The sequence below is a fragment of the Marmota marmota genome, unplaced genomic scaffold, assembly GCF_001458135.2.
Source record: "Marmota marmota marmota unplaced genomic scaffold, marMar, whole genome shotgun sequence".
Classification (NCBI taxonomy): Eukaryota; Metazoa; Chordata; class Mammalia; order Rodentia; family Sciuridae; genus Marmota; species Marmota marmota.
The window spans coordinates 3,466,973-3,491,791 of NW_025999863.1; the positions used below are offsets into that span (position 1 = coordinate 3,466,973).

General features: G+C 51.9%; 1 protein-coding gene across 2 annotated transcripts; it reads left to right on the forward strand.

The window, feature by feature from the left end:
- Positions 1–831: 831 nt before the first annotated feature.
- Positions 832–21,500, forward strand: Safb (scaffold attachment factor B). Of its 2 annotated transcripts, none has more exons than XM_015503653.2 (19): positions 832–992; positions 1,077–1,283; positions 3,844–3,906; positions 6,770–6,797; positions 7,729–8,275; positions 8,701–8,750; positions 9,461–9,555; positions 10,952–11,101; positions 11,178–11,260; positions 11,504–11,643; positions 12,003–12,091; positions 13,946–14,052; positions 15,779–16,069; positions 16,799–16,936; positions 17,162–17,204; positions 19,998–20,113; positions 20,434–20,540; positions 20,839–20,905; positions 21,191–21,500. In XM_015503653.2, exons 1-19 carry the CDS (start codon positions 912–914, stop codon positions 21,318–21,320), a joined length of 2,532 nt encoding a protein of 843 aa, XP_015359139.1. In that variant the 5' UTR covers positions 832–911; the 3' UTR covers positions 21,321–21,500. The 2 variants fall into 2 exon arrangements, with proteins under 2 accessions (XP_015359139.1, XP_015359140.1); XM_015503654.2 differs by having other exon boundaries at positions 20,440–20,540.
- The last annotated feature ends 3,319 nt before the right edge of the window (positions 21,501–24,819 follow it).

The following is a 24,819-nucleotide window of genomic DNA, read 5'->3' on the forward strand; positions in this document are numbered from 1 at the left end:
ACGCATGCCAGGCGAGCACGCTACCGCTTGAGCCACATCCCCAGCCCCAGAAGCTAATTTTTAAATAAATTTTAGGAAGGTCAGGTAGAAGGGTAAAGTGCTGGGGTCTGAATCAGAGCAAATTATATTCTGTGTTTTTGTGATTTTGGTCAAAATGTATCCTGGTGTTATTAACTATTAATTTTTTTTTTTTAATAAATCTTGTTTCTTTGAGGTAAGAATTTCCTTACAGCCAGGTGCGGTGGCAGCTGGGAAGGCTGAGGCAGGAGGATTGTGAGTTCAGCAACTTAGCGAGGCTCTAAGCAACTTAGTGAGACCCCATCTCTAAATGAAATATAAAAAAGGCTGGGATGTGGCTCAGTGGTTGAGTACCCTTGGGTTTGGTCTGGACCCCAGTACTCCCCCCTACCCTACCTAGCCTAGCATAAAAGATTTGCCCTTTAACTTTTTACCCAGCTGTGGGAAGCTGTATGTCAATAGGTCATAACATCAGAGCTAACTGTAGGTGCTGGAGTTGCTAATATTCATCATTTTGTTTATTTGTGTTTTGCTCTGTATCATTGTTTCTCTGAGGAATATGCTGTGTGTTGCTTGACTAAAAAGCAGCACATTTTTACCAGATGCTCTTCCCACAAACAGCCACTTAGGACAGGTCTAATCTGCCTTGGCCTTAGTGAGAACCTATTTCCACACCTCCTGTTCACAGCCAACTAAGAGCAGAGCCTCTGCTCTTACCCTGAAGATGGCGTGCGGCCCGCCTTTCTCAGAGTGCCCTTCCAGGCCTGCATGTTGCAGTGTTTCTAAACCAGGAAGGGCCGTAGGCGTTGGAGATGGCTACTTCAATGGTGTTCAGGGGCTTATACACATAAAAGTCATGCTTCTGGAAAATGCAGCTCATTGATCTTTTATAAATGGTTCTCTCATTAGGGCGTAAACCAGAAGAAGAGGGTGTGGAAGATAATGGGCTCGAGGAGAATTCTGGGGACGGACAGGTATGTGCAGCCTTAGGAGCAGATACACTTAGTAGATGAGCTGGGGGGCAGTCACGTAATGGTTTTTATTTTGTTTTGTTACAGGAAGATGTGGAAACCAGTTTGGAGAACTTGCAGGACATAGACATGATGGATATCAGTGTGTTAGATGAAGCAGAAATTGATAATGGAAGTGTTGCAGATTGTGTGGAGGAGGAAGATGCTGACAACCTCCCAGAGTCCCTTTCTGACAGCAGAGAGCTGGTTGAGGGAGAAATGAAAGAGCTTCCGGAGCAGCTTCAAGAACATGCTGTAGGTAACTCGGCAGTGTCCCTGGAATGTACCCTGAATGCCATCCATAGGTACATGGTAGATGATAAACGTTATAATTGGAATGAAGTTCTTATAATACCAGTACTGTAGGATAATGGTTCCGGTAATTCTGAATACACTTTGTTGGAAAGTGGAATCTCATAAAGTACCTAAGTACGTGCTGTCCACTCATGTGGTGCAGCATGAAGCATTGAGGAAGGCTATGCAGGTCTTTCCTATTATAGGAAGTTGCTCTGTGGTGTTAGTATTTTCAAAGCATCCAAGTACTGAAATGAAATATTGGAAGTCCAACAGTTGATCTTTAATACTAACCTCGACATTATGTTTGAAGCCTTAGCTTTTTTCATGTCAGAAACAGTCAACTGTGGTAAGATGTTACTGGTGGTGTTCCTTGAACTCTACCTGCCAGGAAGTAGACATTGTGTCCTGTGAGCCTTCCACAATGTGCTGTGTAGACACTGTTGTCCCTACTTCTCAGTTGAGGGAATCGGGGCATAAGGAAGTAAGGAATATCACCAGATAGCCCACAGCTCATACTAGAGTAAGAACCAGACCAGGCCAGTCCCAGTGTCCATATAGTTAAGTCAGACACCACCTTGTCTTAGTGTCATCACTTTTTTGTTAATTGGGGGGTGGCTTGGGGCCTTTGGATGTGTGGTTTGTGGGAGGCCTCATCCCTTCAGCAGCCTGCTGACTGTGGCACATGCACCCTATTCTGTGCCGGTCAGTGGGCACGTCCTCCTGGAACCAGTTATCCGTATCTTGAGAGGTAGCATATTATTGTTGAATAGGGGGTTTGATAACAGGATATAAAATTGTTTTTCTCTGTGTTTTTGTGTGTGTATGTGTGTGAGAGAGAGATTCTTCAGCTTCCTAAAAAGGAATAGCAGAAACATTTGCGTAGTGGTGAGCAGTAGATACCATTTCTAATTGACTGTATATTCTTAAAGCTCTTTTCTTCCCCTACTAAGTAGAAAATAACACATTGTGTAACAGTCAGTTGGAAACATCCTAAATTTCTGTCAGTAATGGCTAAATAATTTTGATTTAATGGAAACAATATAATTTGAGTAAAGAGCATTTACTTTGAATGTCTTATTGCTGTGTGACCTTGGACAAATTACTTAAAGTCCCTAGGTCTCAACTGCAAAAATAATAAGTTTTGGGAGGATTAAATGGATGAATGTTTACCACAACAGTAGAACAGAAATCATGAGCCTGTCCATCCATGAGTTTTTATAAAGTTTGCTTAGAACACAGTCATATCTGTTATTGCTGTTGTCATAACTGCACACAGTAGGAAAGGTCGGTAGTCACAACAGAGCCCATCAGCCCTGCAAAGCCCTACAAAGCCCTACTTGCTGCGTGGTCCTAACAGAGGTTTGCCTGATCTAGACCAGTGCCTAGTACATAGCAAGCACCATAGGATTATGAAAGTTTTTACAACCAGTAATGTGGTAATTGCTGTTGTGTAACCATCGAAGTGAACTAAAACAACCTCCAGGAGGGAAGGGAGAATTGGTACAGAACACTATGCTGCCTTTCTTGCAAACAGAGGAAGGGGTGATCTCTGGTGCACAGGCACTGCGCTCAGTGTGTGTGTCTTGCATTTGGGGCAACAGTGCACCAAGGGAAGGAAGAAATGGACCCTGGGTGGTTTTTGATGTATAGCTTTTGTAGACCATTTGAGGTTTTTGATCATGGGAGAGTGTCTTTCCTAGTCAAACCAAGGTGATGATAACATATGCTCATATTTCAAAAATATCCACCTTAAAAATGAACCAACGTTCAGAGCTTTGGCAGATAGCCAAAATTATCTTCCTTCAAGCTGATCCCCCTTTCTGGGTGTGAGGAGTCCCCTGCCTTGCTGGGCAGAGCCCTCATCTAGAATAGAAACTGTGCTTCCAGTTATTCCCTTACAGGTGGGCCATAGATCTGGGTCTTGTCTGCCCTGTGCTCCTGTCCCCAGTGCAGCTTGGAAAACCACTGCCTGGAGGTGGAGTAGTCAGAGGTGCTGTTCTATTCTGGGCCGGGGCTTTGACCACTTTTGGATTCTAGACACTCAAAACTTGCTAGTGTGTGTTTTGCCCAGTTTTTTTTTAGAGAGAGAATTTTTTAATATTTATTTTTTAGTTCTTGGTGGACACAACATCTTTATCTTTTATTTTTATGTGGTGCTGAGGATTGAACCCAGCGCCCCGCGCATGCCAAGCGAGCGTGCTACCACTTGAGCCACATCCCCATTCCGTTTTGCCCAGTTTTGATATCTCCTGTGTAGCCCAGGATATTTTCTTAGAGGCTTGCATCTCAAAATCCATGCTCATACTGTTTTAGTGGGTTTCCAGGTCTGTCTGGAGATGGACGTTTATGTCCAGCATTTTTTCTTTCTAGCCAGAATGCTATTATGCTTTTTTAATCCCCTCACAGTTTTTACCATTTCGTAATAAATGATCTTCATGGCTGTTGCTTTTCATTGAACAGATACACTGTTACATCACCTTATTGATGTAATAAATTATGTTCTTCATTTGTTTCACAGGTAGATGACAAAGAAACCATAAACAATTTAGATTCATCATCATCTGACTTCACTATATTACAGGTAAATTGTTACATGTCTCCACTTTAGAATCAAAGATTAGGACACAGTTTCTGGAAACCATCTGAGACATTGCATGGCAGTCCCAGCTAACAGTCATGACAAGGTTTGTTCCCTTTGTCAGGGTCTTCAGCAGGGGTTTTGCTTTCTGTTATCCCCGACATAACAGTGTGCCTGGTGCCAAGGATTTCCCAAGTTTGACTGGTCTCCTTGAAGCAGTAGCTTATCAGCAGATAATTAAATGGCAGATTTTTTGGCATTCTTGTTACAGGTTGAACGTCCCTCGTCTAAAATGTTTGGGACCAGAAGTATTTTGGACCTCAGGCTTTGGAATATTTACAGATGCACGATGAGTTGTCTTGGGAATGGAATCTTAATTCTAAACACAAAATTTGTTGCTGTTGTTGCATCATATATACATGGCCTGAAGGGCATTTATGTACTCTTTGCAGCATGTCTGTATTTAAATTGCAACCTGCCACAAGTCAGGTGTGGCGTGTTCCTCCTGAAGTGTCAGTGTTCGATGCCCCGAGTTTCAGATTTAGAGCAGTTTGGATTAGAGATGCTCAGCCTGTAATTTCATTGCTCAGGGAAGGGCAGTCTGGCTGAGCCCATCAGGATGCATCCCCTGCAGAAAGATGAGTATTAGGTGAGATAGCAGAGGGTGGAGCTCCCTGAGAAATACAAGCAGGGCACTGGTGAGGGTGTGAGGTGTGAGCAGAACTCTATTGCCACAGCTGGGCCTGTCCTTCAGGCATTTTCTTGTAGAAACTGCCCACGTTTCTTTTGACTACTGTGTCAGCATCTGTGTGAGTACTGAATGTTGAACAAATCAGAAGAGAATTAATGGGTGTGACTTTTGTAAATGTGAGTCTTGTTTCCTTGAATGTCTTTGCCAGCCTACCTAGGTGCCTGTCTAGTCTTAATAAAAGTTAGTGTCAGCTTTTGCTGATCCTCCTTTTCCTTAATGTCACCTATGTGTTTAATTAGAAATCACCTTTCAGATGAGATCTCCATGTGCTTCTGCCAGGCAGGGGCGAGGGAGGTGTTGGAAAGCCAGAACTCCAGCCTCAAGGAGGGTGCAGTCCTCAAGGAAATTGGGTGCAGCCCAGCTCATCTTTAGAGCTGATGTCGCTCCAGCTGCGAACTGACACAACCATTCCTGACTCAGGAAGGAGAGAAGGAACCGGATCTTGCCATTTTCTCTAGTGTTTTAGGTCAAAGGTTCCCTTGTTAAAGATGGAAAATATACAGTGTCTCCTAGAGATGAATGCTTATCTCTAAACAATGTTAAGAGGGGAATCATTCTGAGAGTGGTCATTCACTTCAGCTGTAGATAAAGTCTTAATTCTCAATACTGGGTAGGTTACAGAGGCAGGTGAAAGCAAATCAAAAATAAATGAAGCCAGGCTGGGCACAGTGGTGCACGCCTGTAATCCCAGCGGCTCAGGAGGCTGAGGCAAGAAGATCGCAAGTTCAAAGACAGCTTCAGCAACGGAGAGGCCCTAAGCAATTCAGACCTGTCCCTAAATAAAATACAAAATAGGGCTGGGGATGTGGCTCAGTGGTCGAGTGCCCCAAAGTTCAATTCCTGGTATCATCCCTCTGCCAAATGAAACCTGGAAGAAAGTGGACAGTTTCCTAGGCGTCACAGAATGGTGGGGCAGTTCTCAGGGGAAGGTGCAGACCACTCCAGCCACCACTGAGTGCTTGTGAAGCTCCTATGATGTGTCACATGCGGTGTTGGCCACCAGGGATAGGTGTGAATGAGCATAAGGACCATCCTCTGTGTACAGGGCCCAGTCTCCCAGTGTGAAGTCCCCATGGCACCAAGGTTGGGAAGAGGCCTGGACTGAGGGTTGGGAGCACAAATTCATGTTCACATAGGCCTCATTCAGAGTCTGCTCTGTGTCCTTGGACAAATTACTCAGTCCCTCTGGGCTACTGTCTCCTAACCTTTGAAAGGAATGTTAGTGCAAATAGTTCCAACCTCCTAGGGCTGGCTGATGGCCAGCATTTGTGCCTGGAACCTTGTCAGCGCTCAGTGTGGTCTGGAGCTCCCAAGCAGAGTGTCCTGGGGACATGGGCCCTCAGTGGGCAGCAGCCAGACTCTGAGGTAGTGAGCCCTAAGGGAAACCTTTCTAGAGGAGGTGCCCCTGAGCCAAGCACAAAGGTGGGAGGTTGTGTGGGGAGCCTAAGGTTGGAGTTCACAGAGGGTTGAGAGCATGCCCCTGCTAAGCAGGGTACAGATGGGCAGGGCTTCCCGAAAACAGGAACGATAGACAAGGAGCAGAGCAGCCTGAACAAGCAAGGCTTCCTGGGGAGGGTTGGGATTTTACTGATAGATGACCTGGTGGGGAATTGAGGGAAGGAGGAGATAGAGGAGGGGTGAATGCTGGAGGGTGCTTCTGTGCCCCGCCCGGAGGGCAGGGTGGCACCACTACATGATATAACTGATGTCACTAAGGCTTGAGTTTTCTGAAAGCTAGATCTGGGTTAAATGGATGAAGTGGTTGCCAGGCTCTCTGTTAGACATGGAAGGAAAATGAAAGCCCTGTTGTCCTTGAACTTAAGAGTTCTCTTCTGAGGGACAGATGGGTGTGTGACTAGTGAGACGGTCCCAGAGGCTGGGGAAACCTTATGAAGAAAATTGGGTCCCCTGAAAAGGAGGCTGGCATGTGGGGCTGGGGACGAGCTGGCGAATGCCAGCTGTGTGGGGTCTTTCCTTAAACAAGCAGATGCTCCACCTCTCTTGTATAAAGTTCCCCTTGGATTTCACATTCCCTTCTTAGGCATTAGAGTCTTGATTTTAATGAAGTTTAGGTGTTGTCTATGGCAGAGTCTTACTTGCTTTTTTTTGTTGCAGGAAATTGAAGAGCCATCTCTGGAGCCAGGTACTGTTCAATGAAAAACTTAGCAGCTGGGGTTTGGAACCATTCTAGTCTTCCACCTTCTTTAATTTGAATACTTTAATTTTTAAAAGTTGCAGTACTATAGTGTACATTGTTCTAAAGGTTTACAATCCAGAACATACCAGGATCATAGAGATTGGAAACCCAGCCGTATCACCAGATCTGTGAAAGTGGCTAATTTCTCATTTTGCAAAATGTTATTGGTAAGATGAAATGCTCTTATGCCTTTTTAAACAAACGGCATTTAAACATTATGGAACAAGTTTGCACGCTCTAAGGAGCTGATGCCTCTGTACCCCACGAAACAGATCTTGTGATATCGGGCAGTACCTTAACTTTGTGGTGTTTGGTTCAGGCAGTGTAGGTAGTGCTAGGGAGACCCATATGAACCATTGGGATGTGCCTGGACTCCAGAAGAGGAAAGAGCTCCTCCATGAGAATTCCAAACAAACACTGTCCCCCTTCTGGACTGCAAATATCTCAGCACCAACGGAAGAGATTCTGATTTTCATGTTGGACTGTTCTATTAAACGAAATTCAAAGAAATTTGGAAATTGAGCTGTTCGGTGAACGGTGATACATTCAGTTAAGCACCTTGGACTTCGGAAGCTAAATTTGGAAGAGTCATATATACACGGCGACAGAATGAAGACTGTCAAGAATTCAGCCAGAAGGTTTTGGGGGTTAAATCTCTGGGATGCTTTTCTCTCCCCTGTAGCGTAGAGGCTTACCTAGTAGGCGGCGCGCAGGTAGTGTAACCAGTGTAACTGTGTGTACCCGCGGGTTTTCCAATCTCTGTGTAGCTAGCAGTTCTCTTCGTGTTAGTGTGGCAGCCGTGCCAGTTCCACATTGTGATTGCTTTATTTCCCTGGTAATTAAACCTTGTGCCATTCTATTCCTGTTAAATCCGTAGAAAATGAGAAAATACTCGACATTTTGGGGGAAACTTGTAAATCTGAGCCAGTAAAAGAAGAAGGTTCCGAGCTGGAGCAGCCATTTGCACAGGATACAAGTAGCGTGGGGCCAGACAGAAAGCTTGCGGAGGAAGAGGACCTTTTTGGCAGCGCCCACCCGGAAGAGGAGGAGGAGGAAGAGCAGGAGGAGGAGGAGGAGGAGGAGGGAGATTTAGATTTGGCCAGCGAGTCAACACGCGCTCAGTGGAGCGAGGCAGACACCCTGTTAGCGGTAGTGAAAAGGGAGCCCGTGGAGCAGACAGGCGAAGGCGCGAGGACGGACTGTGAGCCTGTAGGGCTAGAGAAGCCAGTTGAGCAGAGTAGCGCGGGCTCCGAGCTCGCGGAGGCCTCTAGCCAGGAGGCCGCGGAAGCGCCCACGGAAGCTCCAAGCCCAGAGCCCAGAGATAGCAAAGAAGACGTGAAGAAGTTTGATTTTGAAGCTTGTAATGAAGTCCCTCCGGCTCCTAAAGAGTCCTCAACCAGTGAGGGCGCTGATCAGAAAATGAGGTTTGTTGTTTCTCAGTTTTAGACCAGACGCTATCTCCTTTTCATTGGTCATTTAATGACACACATAAGCTGTTTTTTCTGCAATTGGCCAGCCAGACTGCTGAAATTGTAGTTTACGTCCAAACAGTGTTTTATTTCTCTTTGTTTATTTTACACTGATTACATAATCTTTTTTTCTTTTCTCAACCTATCATGGTTGTTTTCTTTAATTCTTCCTAATTACCTTTAGCCCAGCAGAATTAATTAACTCCTGTGGGTCTGAAATCTTACGGTTAGGTCAGATTTACAATACAAGTTTGTCGGGGTATCATTTTTTCAGAACTAAATTTCGGGTAGGTATGCAACCTCAGCACGTATTTTATAATTTTGAGTTTTGTCTCCTCAATGCTGCTTCCTCCTGGAGTGACACTGTCTTTTGTCTCTAGTTCTGTTGAAGATGACTCGGACACAAAAAGACTTTCCCGGGAGGAGAAGGGTAGGTCCCCGTGGCAGTGCCATTTTCTTGGAGCATGTTGGACCCCAGGATCAGCGGGCAGGGCATTTAATTCTAATCCCTGGTGTCCTGTGTGCCCACCCAGACATGCCTAAGTCTTTCAGGAGGTCCCTCCTGGCTCATAGAGTGCGAACCAGTTCCTAAGAGTGAATGCAGTGTCTTGATGTGGACACGTGATTTTGGGAGTGTTTTGAATTCCTTGATCCTATAACCCTGCCTTAAACCACTCATTGAGGAAACAGCTTCACTGGCCTCTAGTTCCTTTCCCCAGAGTGAAAGGGTGGGGTGGGTACACAGTATGTGCCTCGAGATGGAGGCGGTCAGAGCATCTTTGTTGATATGGCTGCTGCTTGTATAAAAGCCATCTCAGGATCCCTGTTTAGCTCAGAGGCAGGCGCTTACTCGCGTGCCTAACGCCCTGGGCTCTATCCACCTTACCCTGTGGTTTAGCTACTTGGCCATTGTCTAAGGAAACCTGAGCCCTCCCAGCAGCCCTGGTTCCTGTTGTAATCAGCATTCCTGGCAGTGCTGTTGGGTTTGATGGACAGCTGCCGAGTCCTCACCCCAACTGGCGTTACATTGTGTCATGATCCGAGAGCAAATGGGAGTTGTCTCAGCTTTAAACTGACTTTCTTGAAGACTCGGGGTCTTGTGGGTTTTGTGTTCTTGACCAGAACTTTCTTTTGGAATAGGTCGTAGCAGTTGTGGTAGAAATTTCTGGGTTAGTGGACTTTCTTCTACGACCAGAGCTACAGATTTGAAGAACCTTTTCAGCAAATATGGGAAGGTAAGAGCGAGGGGCGTTCTGCCAGTGCAGGTCTCTGTGTGCTGAGTGCTCCAAGGTGTCCTGGGGCTCATGTGCTGATGCTCTGCAGAACCTGGCCCTCCCTAGTCAGGAATGTGGGCGCTCCCAGAGCCCACATCTGGCTTGGGTCCCTCCATCACTGTAAGTTTGCCATCTTCCTATTGATGGCTTTGTGACCCTCAGGTCTTAAAGCCCAGAGAGGGCTGCTGTAAGGTTGAATCTAAGGTGTGGACAAGAGCTGTGGTCACTGTTTGAGAAATAACAATGACTGGACAAGAACAGGAGTGACACTGTGGCATAGTGCTTCAGAGGAGGGCCTGTGCCATCCTGTTGAGATGGGTGACCCTGACCGCAGCTGTATCACTGCCTGGCCTTGAGGTTGCTACCTTAGCCCACCGGAGGGCAGTTCTGGCTCCTGCTTGTCTGAAACATCTGCCTCTCTTGCACCTATGTAGGCTGGTGGGTGATGGCCATTGCAGGTACGTCGTGCAGTCCCTATATGGTGACACCGGGGTTGGCTTTCTCACCTGCTCTCCTTGCTCCCTGTCTCCCTGTGCATTCTGGACTTGCCTCCCAAATAAACTTTTAGGGATAATCACAGGTTAACACCAGCCTTGTTCACGGGAAGAGCTAGGTGTATCATGACAGAGAAACTAAGAACGTTCATCCTGATTCTTGATGTCCAAATGCTGAGAGGAGGGGGAGCTGAAGACACCGCGGTCATACAAGTAGCTAATGAAGCCGACAGGGCCTATGGTTCCCCATAACTCAGGAGGCTGAGGCAGGGGGATGGCAGTCCATAGCCAGCCTCAGCTACTGAGTGAAGCCCTAAGCAGTTTATGACCCTGTCTCATCATTTAAAGGGGCAGGAGGTGTGACTGTGGTTAAGAACCCACAAGTTCAATCCCTGGTACCAAAAGAAGAACAAAGCAACCAACCTGGTTTTGTGTGGGTCACATCTGTGACTTTTTGCCCTATTGCCCATGTCCCTCTCCTAATTTGGCTGTACATTTAGGCTCATTTCCTCTCATATTTAAGCCACGTTAAAAGAGCACAGGCAGAATTTTGCTTTTTTTTTCCCCTGGTGGTGCTGGGGGTTGGACCCAGGGCCTCGGGCATACGGGGCAGGCCCTCCACCAGCTGTGTTCTCAGCCCTCAAGTTGGCACTTTTGTCTCCCCCTCCCTGTCCTCACCCTGCCTTCCTGGCCCTCCCAGGGAGCCCAGAGAACTGTATGAGGAGGACCGAAGGCCTTTGAGGAACTGCAGGGAGATGGAGCTGCCCCCTCTCCGTGTGCCCGGTTGCCTGTGCTTTTGCTGCTGTGGTGTGGGGCCTGCCCTGCTGCGGTGTGTGCGAGCCATGTTTGCTGCTTTCCTTCAGGTGGTGGGCGCCAAGGTCGTGACGAACGCCCGGAGTCCTGGCGCTCGCTGTTACGGTTTTGTCACCATGTCCACAGCAGAAGAGGCAACAAAATGCATCAGCCACCTGCACAAGACTGAGCTCCACGGGAAGATGATCTCTGTGGAGAAAGTGAGTGGCCGTTTTCTCCTGGGGTGCAGCAGTGTGAGGAGAGGAGGGGGCACTTGCACTTGATTCTTTTCTTCAGGCAAAAAATGAACCTGCTGGCAAGAAAGCCTCAGAGAAGAGAGATAGCGAAGGGCGGAAGGAGAAGGCGGGCACCAGTGACAGGTGTGCTCTTCCCTGGTAAACCAGCGGGCAGGGGCTGGCGAGAGCACCGCAGCTTGGCAGGCTGAGTATGTGTGGCTCGACCACTGGGACCCGTGCCCCTGCATTTATTTGTTTGGGGCCGGAAAGCTGGTGACACTGTCTTCATTCTAGTCACTTGGTGCTCTTGCGAGGGTGCAGTCACAGCTGCTGTGTTTCCCTAAACACCTGCTTTAACGGTGGCGTGTCTGGGGCTGTCACTTGCAGATCTGCAAACATTAAGAGGGAGGATAAGGCCGACAGAAAAGATGACACCAAAAAGGGTGATGATGGAAGTGGAGAAAAGACTAAAGAGCCCGATGATCAGAAGCCTGGCCCCTCGGAGCGCTCTCGAGCCACGAAATCAGGTAGCCAGCCGCCCAGCCATGTAGGAGCTTCCATCTTTTCTCTGTCACTAGCTGGTATGACTTGTTGATTTGCTGTGATCGAGTGACACCACACACCAAGAGTCCTCCTGCATAGTGTGCAGCGTGGAGCTTCCTTCCTGAGGTGCTGCTTTTCTTTTGTTCTTTCTGATTTTTTTTTTTTCTTTTTTCTTTTTTGTAGTTGTTGATGGACTGCATGCTTTTATTTTATGTATTTTTATGTGGTGCTAAGGATCAAACCCAGGGCGGCACACATGCTGGCAGCCAGCGCTCTGCCCCTGAGCTGCAGCCCAGCCCCTAGGTGTGTTTCTCACCTCAGATGTCCTCCTCTGTTTCTTTAGGAAGTCGAGGCACCGAGCGAACTGTGGTGATGGACAAATCCAAAGGTGTGCCTGTGATTAGTGTGAAGACATCTGGGTCCAAGGAGAGAGTGAGTCGGAATTTCCTCCTACCTGTAGTTGTTCGTGGCGTTTTGTTTTGTTTTACAGTTAACATTATTTCTGGGTGTATTTTAGCAGATTCTTGAACCGTTCAGTTGGAAAATAAGCTTTCTACCTTTACAAAAATATAGAATTTAAAAAAAAAATTTTTTTGTAGTTGTAGATGGACAGATGCCTTTATTTTATTTATTTTTATATGGTCCTGAGGATGGAACCCACTGCCTCATGCATGCTAGGCAAGCGCTCTACCACTGAGCTACAGCCCCAGCCCCCCAAAAATGTAGAATTCATAAAGGAAAAAGGTGGAAAGGTTTTCTTCGTACTCATTCCTGCTCTGACGTCAGTTGTTGGTTTTTATTTACCTCCTAAAGCTGTCTTCAAAAGTGGAATCTGGGAGCGGTGGGCGTGTTTTGCATCGCAGCGGCTCTCCTCTGTGAGCCTGAGCCCTCACACAGACGCCTCTAGGCACGGGCTTATTCTTGGCCTGTCTTTTGGCAGCATGTTCCACAGGAGACAGAAACCAGGGTGTCTGTGTGGGTTCTCGGCCCAGGTACACTCGGGCTGTGTGAGCTGTGTGACCACAGTGGTAAAGGCAGGACCCAGGTCATGAGGGGATGATGGCAACAGAGGCGGGTCCCTGTGCAGGTTGCTTCGGCAATCACGCCTGCCCCTGGGTCTCATGTGGTACAGTGAGAGTGCAGTGGTGTGTGTGTGGTTCCTACCCAGAGAAGCCCCCTGGAGCAGTGCTGTGCAGGATGTTAGGAGGCTGGTCACGAGGGCCACCCTCTGCCTGGCATGAACCAAAATGACTACATCCCGAAGGGAAAGTAGATCTTTTAACTTAAGCTTTTGTCTGCAGACTTGGAACACTGAGTGACCAGAGACCCTTCTAAAGAGAGCAGCCATGGGCCTGCTCTGTCAGTCTGAGACACACACAGGACAAGCTGGCTACAGTTTTGAGTGGTGCAGATGAGTTTTAAGCTGGCCTTTCAATTATGGAAGCCCATGTTTCTTTTTGTAAATATTATATATCTTTTTACTTTTGTGTTATGATAATGATTGAAAGATGCAAAAGTAAAACTAATTCCTGCCAGGTACAGCGGCACACACCTGGGAAGGCTGAGACAAGGGGATCACAAATTTGTGATCGGGAAAAATTACTACTCCGGGAAAATTAGATGTAATCTCAAAATAAAATCATTGTTTTAAAAGGCAGGGGATGGCTGGGTGCAGTGGCACACGCCTATAATCCAGGTGGCTTTGGAGGCTGCGGCAGGAGGGTTTCATGTTCAAAGTTCAAAGTCAATTTCAGCAACTTTGCAAGACCCTGTCTCAAAAGATGAAGACTGGGGACGTTGCTTAGTGATGATCGAGTGCCTCTGGGTTCCGGCCTCAGAACCACACACGTACACATTCCAGGGCTCAGATGGGTAGCTCTCATTAAAATGTTACACAGATAAGGAAGTTGTTAGGCATATTAGAATTGGCTGCATTTTTTAATTCACTGAATATTATGTGCAAAATTAAGAGATTTATTTTGGATGCATCAATTCATGTATAAAAATTCATTTTGATCTTAAATTTCTTCGTGAGAAATACTCGTTTTCATTCGGGCTCTGTCGGCTGGAGTCAGTAGATCGTTGTTTGAAGAGTTTATGTCACAGTAGACATAGAGGAAAGCCTGTGACCTTCGAGGCACGAGATTTCTTTAGAGAGAATACTTCCTTCTTACTGCTCATTCCACATGAATTCTTCCCTAGAGTCTGCATTTATTTTTGGACACAGATGCTCCTCCTTTTTTCTATTGTCTTTTCTACCTTAATTTTTGTCCTTTGATAAACTAGGTCTCCAAAAGCCAGGATCGCAAGTCGGCCAGCAGAGAGAAACGGTCCGTTGTGTCCTTTGATAAGGTCAAAGAGCCTCGGAAGTCAAGAGATTCAGAGTCCCGGAGGTGAGTCATGGTCCAGGAACACTCACTGATGTGGCTGTTCCCAGACTGTGGTCATGCCCCTGTCCTGAGCGGACATCCTCAAAGTTCCCAGTGGGTGGAATGTTGTTTTAAGCCTTTTTGTTCTGTGGCTTTCTGTTTGTGGATTTGCCGTGTGCTGGCTTTCAACTTCTGGGATTCCATTCAAATCACCCATTTCTTCCCCAGAATTGTGGAAGGTAACGAGGTGGTTAGGTGGCCTGCCTTCCTGTTGCAGTGAAGCTGTTTTGCCGATAGGGTCACATTTGCCTCAGGAGCTGGGAAGGGAGGATCGACAGTGAGCACATTCTTAACTGCGCCAAGGAAAACTGTGGGATAATGTGAAAAAGTAAACACAGAACTGTTGGCCCCCTAGGGTTGTCGTTCTGTGTTCTATTGAGCAGTTAAAAAATAAATAAAAGGCCGGCAGGGAAAGGGGTGGGCACGAGAGCAGGGAGTTTCTGCCCTGTCCCTGGCAGGACTTCTGGCCTAGAAAGCAAAACGGTGGGCAGTGAAGCAGGTGCCTTTACCTGTTTAACTGGCAAACTAATCAACAGAAGAGACCTTTGTGACCGGAAAGTCACGTGAAAAGAGCAGCATTTCCCACCAGTGAAGGGGAACTCGGTGTTGGGGGCCTTCACCAGCGGGAAGGAGGACTTGCCCCTGTCAGAGTTGTGCATCTGCACCGTGGAGGTCGAGAGTCAGGACGTGCGCGGAGGAGGGACGGCCATGTGAGGAGAATAAGAAGTCAGAACAACGGGGCCACCAGAGAAACGGACAGTCCTCGCGGGGCGGCACGGGTTTCCTGCCTTGAAACGCAGGGAGTGCTGCTCAGCCTCATCAGGGGTCAGAGAGGTGGATGGTGGCAGCGCCGGAGACCTTTTGTTGTTTTTTGTCATGTCCTTGGTGTCAGTGTAGGGCTGAGGTGTGAAGAGGCGGTATTTCTGCCAGGGCGAGGAGGGGCGGAAACGGGCCACAGAGCCCTCCAGGTCCCCGCAATCCACTGCTCCTTGTCACCTCTAGGGGACCCACGCACAGGGAAGGGTGAACGAGGGGTCAGGGTTGTGCTGTTTGGACCTTGCTTGGGCAGACCACACCTTATTGCACACATGGTGGCCTCCTTCCCCTGAGAGTGTCGTCCATCCATAGAGGCGACCCATGGTGGGGTGAGATGTGTTCAAAGTACACAAAACGAAGTCTGGTGGTATTTTTCCTCCGGTGTAGGTGTGGGTCACCTTTATTGCAGAGACTAGCACCGGAAGGAAATGCACTAAGGCATCACCATGTCCCTGCCAGAAGCAGACAGTGGGCTGTCCTCCTGGGCAGGCCCCATCCTCGGTTTTGGGTTGCTGCAGAAATAGGAGGTGTGACATGAGAGTCCATTCTGCCTTTAGCCCCATTTCACACGGACTAATCAGGCTGGTGGCAAATGGTGTCACCTGTTGAACTTCAGGAAACGTTTAAGAAATGAGGCCGGTTCATAGGACAGCTGGCCTCTCCTGTCCTACACCTGTGCTCCCTCTTCCCTGGCTGGGGTGGACAGGGCTGGGAGTGGAATCCTTGGGCTCTTGCTGCGCTTCACCAGCCCCCTGTGGCCAGCACCTCTCCCGCTGCTTCTCATGCATCCTGGAGTGGGAGTGGGAGCCATGGCCCTGGGTGAGCCCGGGACCCCTGGGGTGCCGTACACTGCAGCCCTGCTGTCCTGCCACAGGGAGCGGGAGCGCAGCGAGCGGGAGCAGCGCCTGCAGGCTCAGTGGGAGCGGGAGGAGCGGGAGCGGCTGGAGATTGCCCGCGAGCGGCTGGCCTTCCATCGGCACCGCCTGGAACGGGAGCGCATGGAGCGGGAGCGGCTGGAGCGAGAGCGCATGCACGTGGAGCAGGAGCGCCGCCGGGAGCAGGAGCGCATCCACCGAGAGCGCGAGGAGCTGCGGCGCCAGCAGGAGTTGCGCTATGAGCAGGAGCGGCGGCCGGCCGTGCGGAGGCCCTACGACCTGGATGGCCGGTGAGCTTGGCCACCCCAGAGTCATGGAGGCCCGCAATCTTGCTCCAAAAGGAAGCCTGGGTCTGGGCTTCAACTCAGCTTGCCTCCTGGCTTCAGCAGGGTGCCCTGGTGGTTTGGCTTAGCAGAGATGGCGCTGGGTCCAGGCATCAGGTCCAAGCCCAGGTGCAGGAGGAGGAGCACCGGGAGGCGGCCAGAGACCCAGAAACGCCTCCCTTGGGGTCCACACAGGCCTCTGTCTTCCACTGGATAGGTTAAAGGGAACCCATGTGCCATCCAGTGCCACTCTCATCAAGGGCCTTCTCAGCTGCCATCGGTCTCTGGGCCTTTGTCTGAGAGAGGAGTCTGCTTTAGCCACCGCTGTGTGACTAGGTCGTCAGTGGGGTTTTCGGTGCCTCTTTGAGAGGCAGCAAGTCAGCTTCAGGCTAGAAGCAACGGCAGAGTCTCCTGAAAGGGCTCTGGAGAACAGAGGTCTTCCTGGTTTCCCCACAGTGGCATTGGGTTGGGTTCCCAGGGTCACCTGTGACAGTCCTCCTGATGGCTGCCCTGCTGAGAAAGCGAGCACCCTCTGCATGCAGGCAGCACAGCCCTTCACTCCCAGCCCAGGCAGCCCAGAGTACTGTGTGGGAGACACTCACGATGTGACGGGGACGGGACCGTGGGGGTTGATCCCAGCTCCACCGGGCTGTCATTGGGAAGGCCTCTTTCCATCCTGTCCTGCACCCCTCACAGGCGGGACGATGCCTATTGGCCAGAAGCCAAGCGGGCCGCTCTGGATGAGCGCTACCACTCTGATTTCAACCGCCAGGACCGTTTCCACGACTTCGACCACAGGGACCGGGGCCGCTACCCCAACCACTCCGTGGACAGGTCAGTGTGGCCCTGTTGCCCCTCCTTGGTGGGTGTGGGTGTTGTCTCCTCTGGTCATTCACTGGCCTTCCTTGACCCAGGTGCCCACATGACCCATCACTCTGCACCCAGAGCAGCTCATGCTCCAGTCACTACACCCGGCCTGGGCACTGCCACTCCACCTGGGCTCTGGGTGGCCCCTTCTGGTTAGCAAGCTTCTTTTCCTCATGGATGGGTCTCTTTCAGGAGAGAAGGTTCCAGGTCGATGATGGGAGAAAGAGAAGGACAGGTAAGTCAGAGCGACAGTGTACCCACACTTCCCATGGAGTCCAGTCCCTTCCCCGCTGCAGAACCCCCCTCCCACTTGAGACCTGGTGTTTGTGGGACAGAGATGTGGACCTGCTGGGCTTAGTCGGGTCGTCTCCAAACCATCACCTCAAGGCCTTTTGCGGCTGTTGCGAGGCTCCCTAGGCTGGAGGCCTGGCAGCCGACCTGAGCTGCTGAAAAGTGCTGAGCCGCGCAGTAGCACTTCCTGTCCTCTGCCCCATGGGCCTGGGGAGGCAGCAGACACTGCATCTCCTCCCAGGGCACACTCGGACAGCTCGGGCTGCCACTAAGCCTTGGAAACAGCCAAGTCTTTGGTCCGTACTTGTTCTTGATGCAGGTTTATCCCATTAGAAAAATAAACTCAGGGCGGGGGCGGGGGCGCTGACTCTAACCCCAGCAACTAGGAGGCTGAGGTAGGAGGACCACAATTTCAAGGCCAGCCTCAGCAACTCAGTAAGGTCCCAAGACCTCAAAAAACATAGGGGTCTGGGGATGTGGCTCTGGGTGAAATCCCCTGGGTTCAATCCCTGGTACAAATACAAAAGGAAAAGAAAAAAATTAATGTGGGATCCTTAACAGAAGACAAGCTGTGAACCGAAAGAAGTGTTGGCAAAAGACACATCTGATAAAGGGCTGTTACCAAAACACACAAAGGACTCTTAAAATGCCCAGTCCCAAGAGGAGAGAGCGCAGTCATCTCAGTTCTGTGGGCTTCTAGATGGAGAATTCCCACCAGGGCCCTGCACCCTGGGGCGCTTTACTGGAAGAAATGGGGGGAAGAGGGAGTTCCGGAGGTGCTTGTGGCAGAGGAGATGCCCTGCGAGTTGTGTCTCTTCCCAGAGCATGTTCTTTTTTTTTTTTTTTTTTAAGAGGAGAGAATTTTAATATTTATTTTTTAGTTTTCGTGGACACAACATCTTTGTTTTGTATGTGGTGCTGAGGATCGAACCCGGGCCGCACGCATGCCAGGCGAGCGCGCTACCGCTTGAGCCACATCCCCAGCCCCAGCCCCCAGAGCATGTTCTTGACAGATCTGTGCCTCGCTGTCCCATCTTGTCCCCTCTTTGGTGTCTCGGCGTGACTGAGGACAGCTAGCCTCCTGGCTTAGACTGGGGCGTCCTCACAGGATTACTTCCTCTTGGTTCCTGGGGGTAAACCTTCCGTGCAACAGCACCACGAGCTGGTCTTCTGATTTCCTTGGGACAGCTAGAACACAGTGGCCACACATCCACACTCTGGAATCTAGACAGAACCGGGTCACATTCTGGTGACACCCTATCTGCCGAGTCTGTTCCTCTGGCTACAAAATGGGGGTGATTGTTCCTCCCACATAAGGCAGAGGATTTAGATGAGGTGTTGCGCACACCTTCGTAACGTGTGCACAGTTCCCATTGGTCATGACCAGCTGCCTTCCGTGGGGTTAGTAGACAACGTCCTCCCGAAACTGACAGTGTTTCTCACGTGCCCAGGCCTGCAGAAGGGAGCAGTGCTGCCCCAGCAGCATGTGGTGGCGTTTGGCTCCCAAGAAAAAGTCACAGAAAGAGAAAACTAGTTCAGAACTTGGGCTGTTGTTGAGCTCTTCTTAGTGGGTTTGATTGGACAAAAAAAAATTCTGGTTTGATTTTAAAATAGCAGGAGAAGTGGAAATGGCTAAATAGTAGAGAAGTAGGTCTCAGTAGTAAGTCTTTTACTTTGTAGTAAATGGTTTGTCCACTTTCGTGCCTTAAAACTTAAGGTTATTGAGTCAGGTGCAGTGGCCCACATCCGTAATCTCAGCAGCTTGGGAGGCTGAGGCAGGAGGATCCCACATTCAAGACCAGCCTCAGCAACTTTGTGAGACCCTATTTCAAAATGAAAATAAGTGGGGGGTGTGGCTCAGCAGGTACGTGCCCCTGATGTAGGTAGGTGGATAAAGTTGAGAAAACGCCATTCAAATGTTTTCTCAAAAATTCAGTGAAGCTGTCTAAAGCTGTGGGCTGGTGCGTGTGTTGTGATCAGTGTGTCCTGGGGGTCGCGTAGGGAGGGAGCAGTGTTTTCTGGAACCCATGGGAGCTGTCCTTGGCTGTGGCAGGACGCACCGTGGGTGTGCCCTGGCCTGTCCACAGTGAAGCCCCTGGTCTTGGCTTGTTGAGGCTCTGGGAGATGAGGCCAGGAGAGTGGCAGGGACTGCCCCTGTGCCTTTGCACACACAGGTTAGGGCCCTCTGGTGCCGCTGTGAGGGTAACATTTTCATGGGTAGCCACCACGATCGTGAAATAAGGAAAGGGGACAGTGCGCTGGGACCGGCACCACATGTAACTCTGTTACTTCCTCCGCTGCAAGGAGGACACTTAGAGAAAGGAAGGTACAGCCACCGTGCCTGGGTGATGAAGGGGGGGGCCTTGGAGAGCTTGTGAGTGTCCTCTTCAACGAGTGGCCCCACCGCCCTCCCACCTTCACGACTGCTCTGGGTGCGGGGCAGTCACCAGGCATCTGCTCAGAGTCCTTGGGAGAACTCCGGCGTCCTGCTTGGGGGACCTCTGCCTGCCTTCACCAGTCGCTGTTTCCTTCAGCCCCAACCCGGGCCACGGCTTTTCTGGCCTGTGGAGATGAGGGGGTGCAGCTGTGTGGAGTGAGTGAGGTGGCCCTGCGCACCTGCGAGCCCCCGGCAGGGGTCTGGATACTGCCCTTGTCATCCCCAGCTTTGTCGCCCACAAGGCCTTGGGAGGAGTTGATGACTAAAGCTTTCCTTTCGTCCTCTCTCTCTCATGTCCAGCATTACCCTGAGCGCCACGGAGGTCCGGAGCGCCATGGCCGCGACTCCCGCGATGGGTGGGGCTATGGCTCTGACAAGAGAATGAGCGAAGGCCGAGGGCTGCCCCCTCCCCCCAGGTTTGTGTCCCCTGCTTGCCTGTCCCGGGCCTCTCAGTTGGCAAGACAGACCTGTCTCACCAGGGCCACTCGGTCACTGGGGTGAGCCACCAGGTGGAGAGGGCCAGGCCCAGGCACCTGGCCATAGTTCAGGGAGCCCCAGAGCCCACTGAGCCGCTGCCGGCTGAGACCCATGTCCTTCCTGCGGCTCCCGGGGCACAGGGATGGGAACGCCACCGAGCTGAGAAGACAACACTGAACCCACTCTCAGCGTCCACCTCCGCCATCAGGGTGGAAGCCAGAGGAGGGGACACTCCAGATCAGAGATCTCTTTTTCCAAGGGGCAGACGTGACTGGGGGGATCATGGCCGAAGACTAGAGGATGACCGGGCCTGGCAGGGAGCTGCTGACGGGGGCATGATAGACCGGGACCACAAGCGGTGGCAAGGTAAGGAGTGACTTGGTGGGTGGAGACCCCGAGACGGGGAAGAGAGCCCTTTGGCTCCGGCCCCTCAGGCCACCGGGAGCTGGCGGTGGGAGGTACTCTGGGGGTCTGGATAGGCACTGTGCAGAGGGTGTCCGAGGTCCTCCCCACCTGACCCAGTGAGGGCTCGGGGACTGCCAGCTCCTGGCTACACAGGTGCCTCAGTGGTGAGGCCTGGAGGGCGGGGGAAGCGGGAGCGGAGGCCCCGAGTGCTGTGAGCAGCACCGATGTCCGTGTGAGCCTCGCTCGGCCTTTCTTCCAGGTGGTGAGAGGAGCATGTCTGGTCACTCGGGGCCTGGCCACATGATGAACCGGGGCGGCATGTCAGGGTAAGGTGGTGGTCGGTGACACTTGAGACTCTTGCTGGGGTGCTCCACCTGTTCCTTCTCTGCATGGTGGCTTGCCAGGGTGACAATTTAAAATCCCCCGCTAGCCCCCTTGCCTTCCCAGTGGGACTCCAGGTCAGAGGGCTGCGGCTCGGGAGGGGTTGGGCAGTCGCAGGGGGCCTACCCTTCCTGGGCCTGCCAGTCCCAGGACAGAGTGGGGCTTGGGAACGGCCACAGCCTGTGCGAGGGCTTGAGGGCTCCAGACCCGAGAACCTGACTTCTTCCTAGGCGCGGCAGCTTCGCCCCAGGCGGGGCCTCCCGGGGCCACGTGATCCCGCGTGGAGGGATGCAGGGCGGGTTCGGAGGACAGAGCCGGGGCAGCAGGCCCAGCGATGCCCGCTTCACTCGCCGCTACTAAGTAATTTGAATCCTGTGTTCCTGTCACGTGGCCAGAGTATGTTCTGTTAGGAGTTCTCTTAAACCGTGTACAAACCATTTTTTTTATCTGCTGCCATATTGTAGCTCAATACAATGTGAATTGTTTTTTGTTTTTTGTTTTGTTTTTGTAATAAAGGTGTTTCTGTTCACATGCCCTTTACTCATTTATAAAGTGTGGCTTCTGTTTCTGCCAGTGGAGGGAGGTCGTGCTCAGCTGGCTTCAGGGCAGGGGGTGGGGCTGTGGGGCCGAGGGACTTGCCAAAGCCCAGGCAGAGGTGCAGGGCTCACAGGGTGGGCAGGGCCATCCTGTCCCTCCCTCGCCCAGGCTCAGCGGTTTCCGTGACCAAGCTCCATCTCTGGCAGCCATGCCAGGGAGCCTGCCCAGGCTGGTACCTTTGAGTCCCACTGTGTGCATTGCTGGGTTGCGGTGTCCCTGCTGTGTCTACTGACCTTGTTGGCTACTCCGTGGTGCCATGAAGCCCCATCCCGTGGACACGGTACACAGCCACCTCTCTGGTGAGGGAAGGCCTCCTCCTGTGGCTGTGGACACTGGCCCATGAGTTCCCTGCAGGCCACGCCCACGGGGTTTGCAAGCCGCTCTCCAAGCTTGCTGGCCAAAGCCCACGACTAAAACACTCAGGGTCACTCCAGGGGAACTGGGCAGCACGAAACAACCACACAGAGACCTTTTTCTTTGGGGTCCTGTGACGGCTCCTCTGACCTTAAAGGTCCGCAGAAAGAGCGGGCGAGCCTGTGCTGACCCTTTTACTGAGGAGAAGCCATGCAAATGAGGCCGGGGTCAGGATTCAGGGGGCTGAGTCTGGCTTCCTGATGTCTGCTGTCAGCAGGTTGACTGACATCTAGGAAGGCCACCCCCAAGGGCAGAGCAAGAGAAGGGGACACCCAGAGTGTTTCCATGGAACATTCTATCCCAAACAGGGCAAGGGGTAATGTCACCGAGGAACAGGTGGGCGTAGCTCAGTCCATGGGCACACACCTACGTCTGAAGACATGCCCTCAGCTTCCTGAACCGGGGCAACGTCCAGGTCCCTATGTAGCGACTGGTGAAAGCCTCTTGCTCCAGGATGGAAGGCGCGAGTCACCAGAGTGGCCCCACAGCCACCTGGGCATTTCTAGAGGCCAATACCATGTGTCCCGCTGCAGAATGGGGAAGGGGTCAGTGCACGTGAAGGCAGGGGACCCTCTGGACCTGCCTGCTTTGGAAGAGCTCAGACCAGCAGAGGGCCAGCCTGAGTGCACGGGCTGTGGAGAAGGCTACGCCAGCAGCAGGCGGCGACCGTGCGGGACCCACCTGGAACTGCAAGGTGGCGAGCCATTTGGCCCAGCCTGGGCCTGACAGGAAGCAGCAGAGGCAAGGAGGACAGTGGGGCTCGCCTCACTCTGAGTCCCCTCATCTCCAAAGCACTGGTGGCTCTGCCAACAGCCACTGGCTCCAGTGAAGAAGGTGGCCGTGTGGACGTCAACAGGAAGTCCAGGCAGGCAGCTCCGTGAAGACTGTCCCACTTTCTATTTATTTTGGTGCCAAAGATCAAACACAGGGGCACTCGACCACTGAGCACGCATCCCCAGCCCTGTTTGTCCTTTACTTAGAGACAGATCTCACTGAGTTGCTTAGCACCTCACTTTTTGCTGAGGCTGGCTTTGATCCTCCTGCCTCAGCCTCCCAAGCCGCAGGGATGACAGGCATGCGCCACCCTCTCCCTTGCACCAGGTCCTATCCATTTTTTTATCTTGAGACAGGGTCTTGCTAAATTGCTTAGGGCTTCACTAAATTGCTGAAACTAGCCTCAAATCTGCAATCCTCCTGTCTCACCTTCCAGGTCACTGAGACTACAGGCGTGCGCCATTCCCAACTTCTGAGATTGCTTCAGCTCCTGGGTGCCCTTCTATTCAGGCTCCAAAACTCCTGTCCACCCACAGGGGATGACACAGAGCCTGCCCACCCAGAAAGGCCAGGCCAGAATGGGAGTCAGACCACAGCTGCCAGCACCTGGCCTGAAACCTCAGCGGTAATTCAGCCCACGCCCACCTGCTTGGGCACCAGCGGCTAGTTCTGAACTGGCCTTTCTAGTCTAGGAAGGGTGCGGTTACCAAGGAGAGCGCCCGCCACCTGGCTCTGCCGTCCCCTCACGCCCTTCCTTTGAATACCCAGGCAGTGTGCATTTGCTGGAAGCAGAACTCAGCTATGATTTCTTGGTGGGCGGGAACACAAGGACCACGGGCCCACCTGCGGGGCGAGGACCCAGCACACCCTCAGCCTCCAGTTTAAACGTGTGCTGCTTAAGTGCCTGTACCTGGCTCTGTGCCAGGAGCCACCCCACCCCTCCCAGGATGGCGCCTCCCTTTATGGGGGGGAGCAGAATGCACCTGGAGTCTGAACTGCCAGGGGGCCACTGCAGACCAGCTGAAACCCGGCGCCCTTGATTACAGGCGGCCCCTCCTGGTGCCTGTGCTGGCGGTCCCCCACCCCGCTGCCTCTCACCTTCTCACGATAAGGGGAGCCCCGAGGACCCCAGCGTACAGCCTTCGGCAAGGGCTCCAGCCCTGCCTAGCTGGCGGGCCTCCACGCCTGCCCTCTGGAACCCCAGCCTGCACGCGCGGCCCAGGGCACACTCTACCACCAGAGTGCCCCAGCTGCTGGACTCGGCAGCTTAGATGGGGGTGAAGGGCCCACAGGGGCCATCAGCGGCCTTCAAAGGCTGGTCAGCTTTCCCATCAGCTCTGCTGGGGACTCGCATCACGGGGCAGGGGGGGGGGGTGGGCGGGAAGGGAAAAAACAGAGGAATGACATTGGCCAGATTACTGTTCTATTGCGTGCAGGCACAAATACGTAACAAATGCCACCAGTGTGTCCAACTATGGCGCACCAATAAAAAAATACGGGGTGGGGGGGTCAGCACTGAGCCCTTAACAGCTGTGACGCAGGGTAGGAGCTTGGCGAGTCCCCTCCTGGCCAGGCTTCCTCCCCCTCTGTGACAGTCACTGAACTCTGGGGCCACCTGAAGCAATGGCTGCCACCTGGCACAACCCAGGCATCTTGAGCACCAAGCCAAGCCCCAGCAGATCCTGGTCAAACACCAGGGCACCTTGGGTGTGAGGTATCCGATGCGGCTCACCGCCTGGGCTGCAAGTGACAGGAGGTTTTGCATTTGGCCAGGCAGGTCCCGTCACTGGTAGAACAGGCCTGGGAGCCTGTCCCCTCCCAGGGCTGCTGGAAGGGCTTGGCAGACAGGCCCGGCAGGGCATGGGCTTCTTCCTCCACAGCACCAGGGGACAGGGATCCTCGCCAGTCCCCCTCATTCCACCCGCACCAAGGGCTACCAAGGGCAAGAGGGGCACAAGGAGCCATGTGGCTTCCCAATGATGAAGGGAGGGAGTCCCCATTTCTGGGTCTCAGTGGCACAGGACCTATGGGCTGCGCGTCCCCGGCCCAGGCATTCCCAGCCACACCCTGCCCT

Bases quoted from the DNA above. Each gene is read 5' to 3' on its own strand.
- Safb (XM_015503653.2), top strand. From the start codon at position 912: ATGGTTCTCTCATTAGGGCGTAAACCAGAAGAAGAGGGTGTGGAAGAT. The intron at 11,261-11,503 runs GTGTGCTCTTCC...TGTCACTTGCAG, and splicing joins AAGGCGGGCACCAGTGACAG to ATCTGCAAACATTAAGAGGG. The intron at 16,937-17,161 runs GTCAGTGTGGCC...GGTCTCTTTCAG, and splicing joins CCCAACCACTCCGTGGACAG to GAGAGAAGGTTCCAGGTCGA.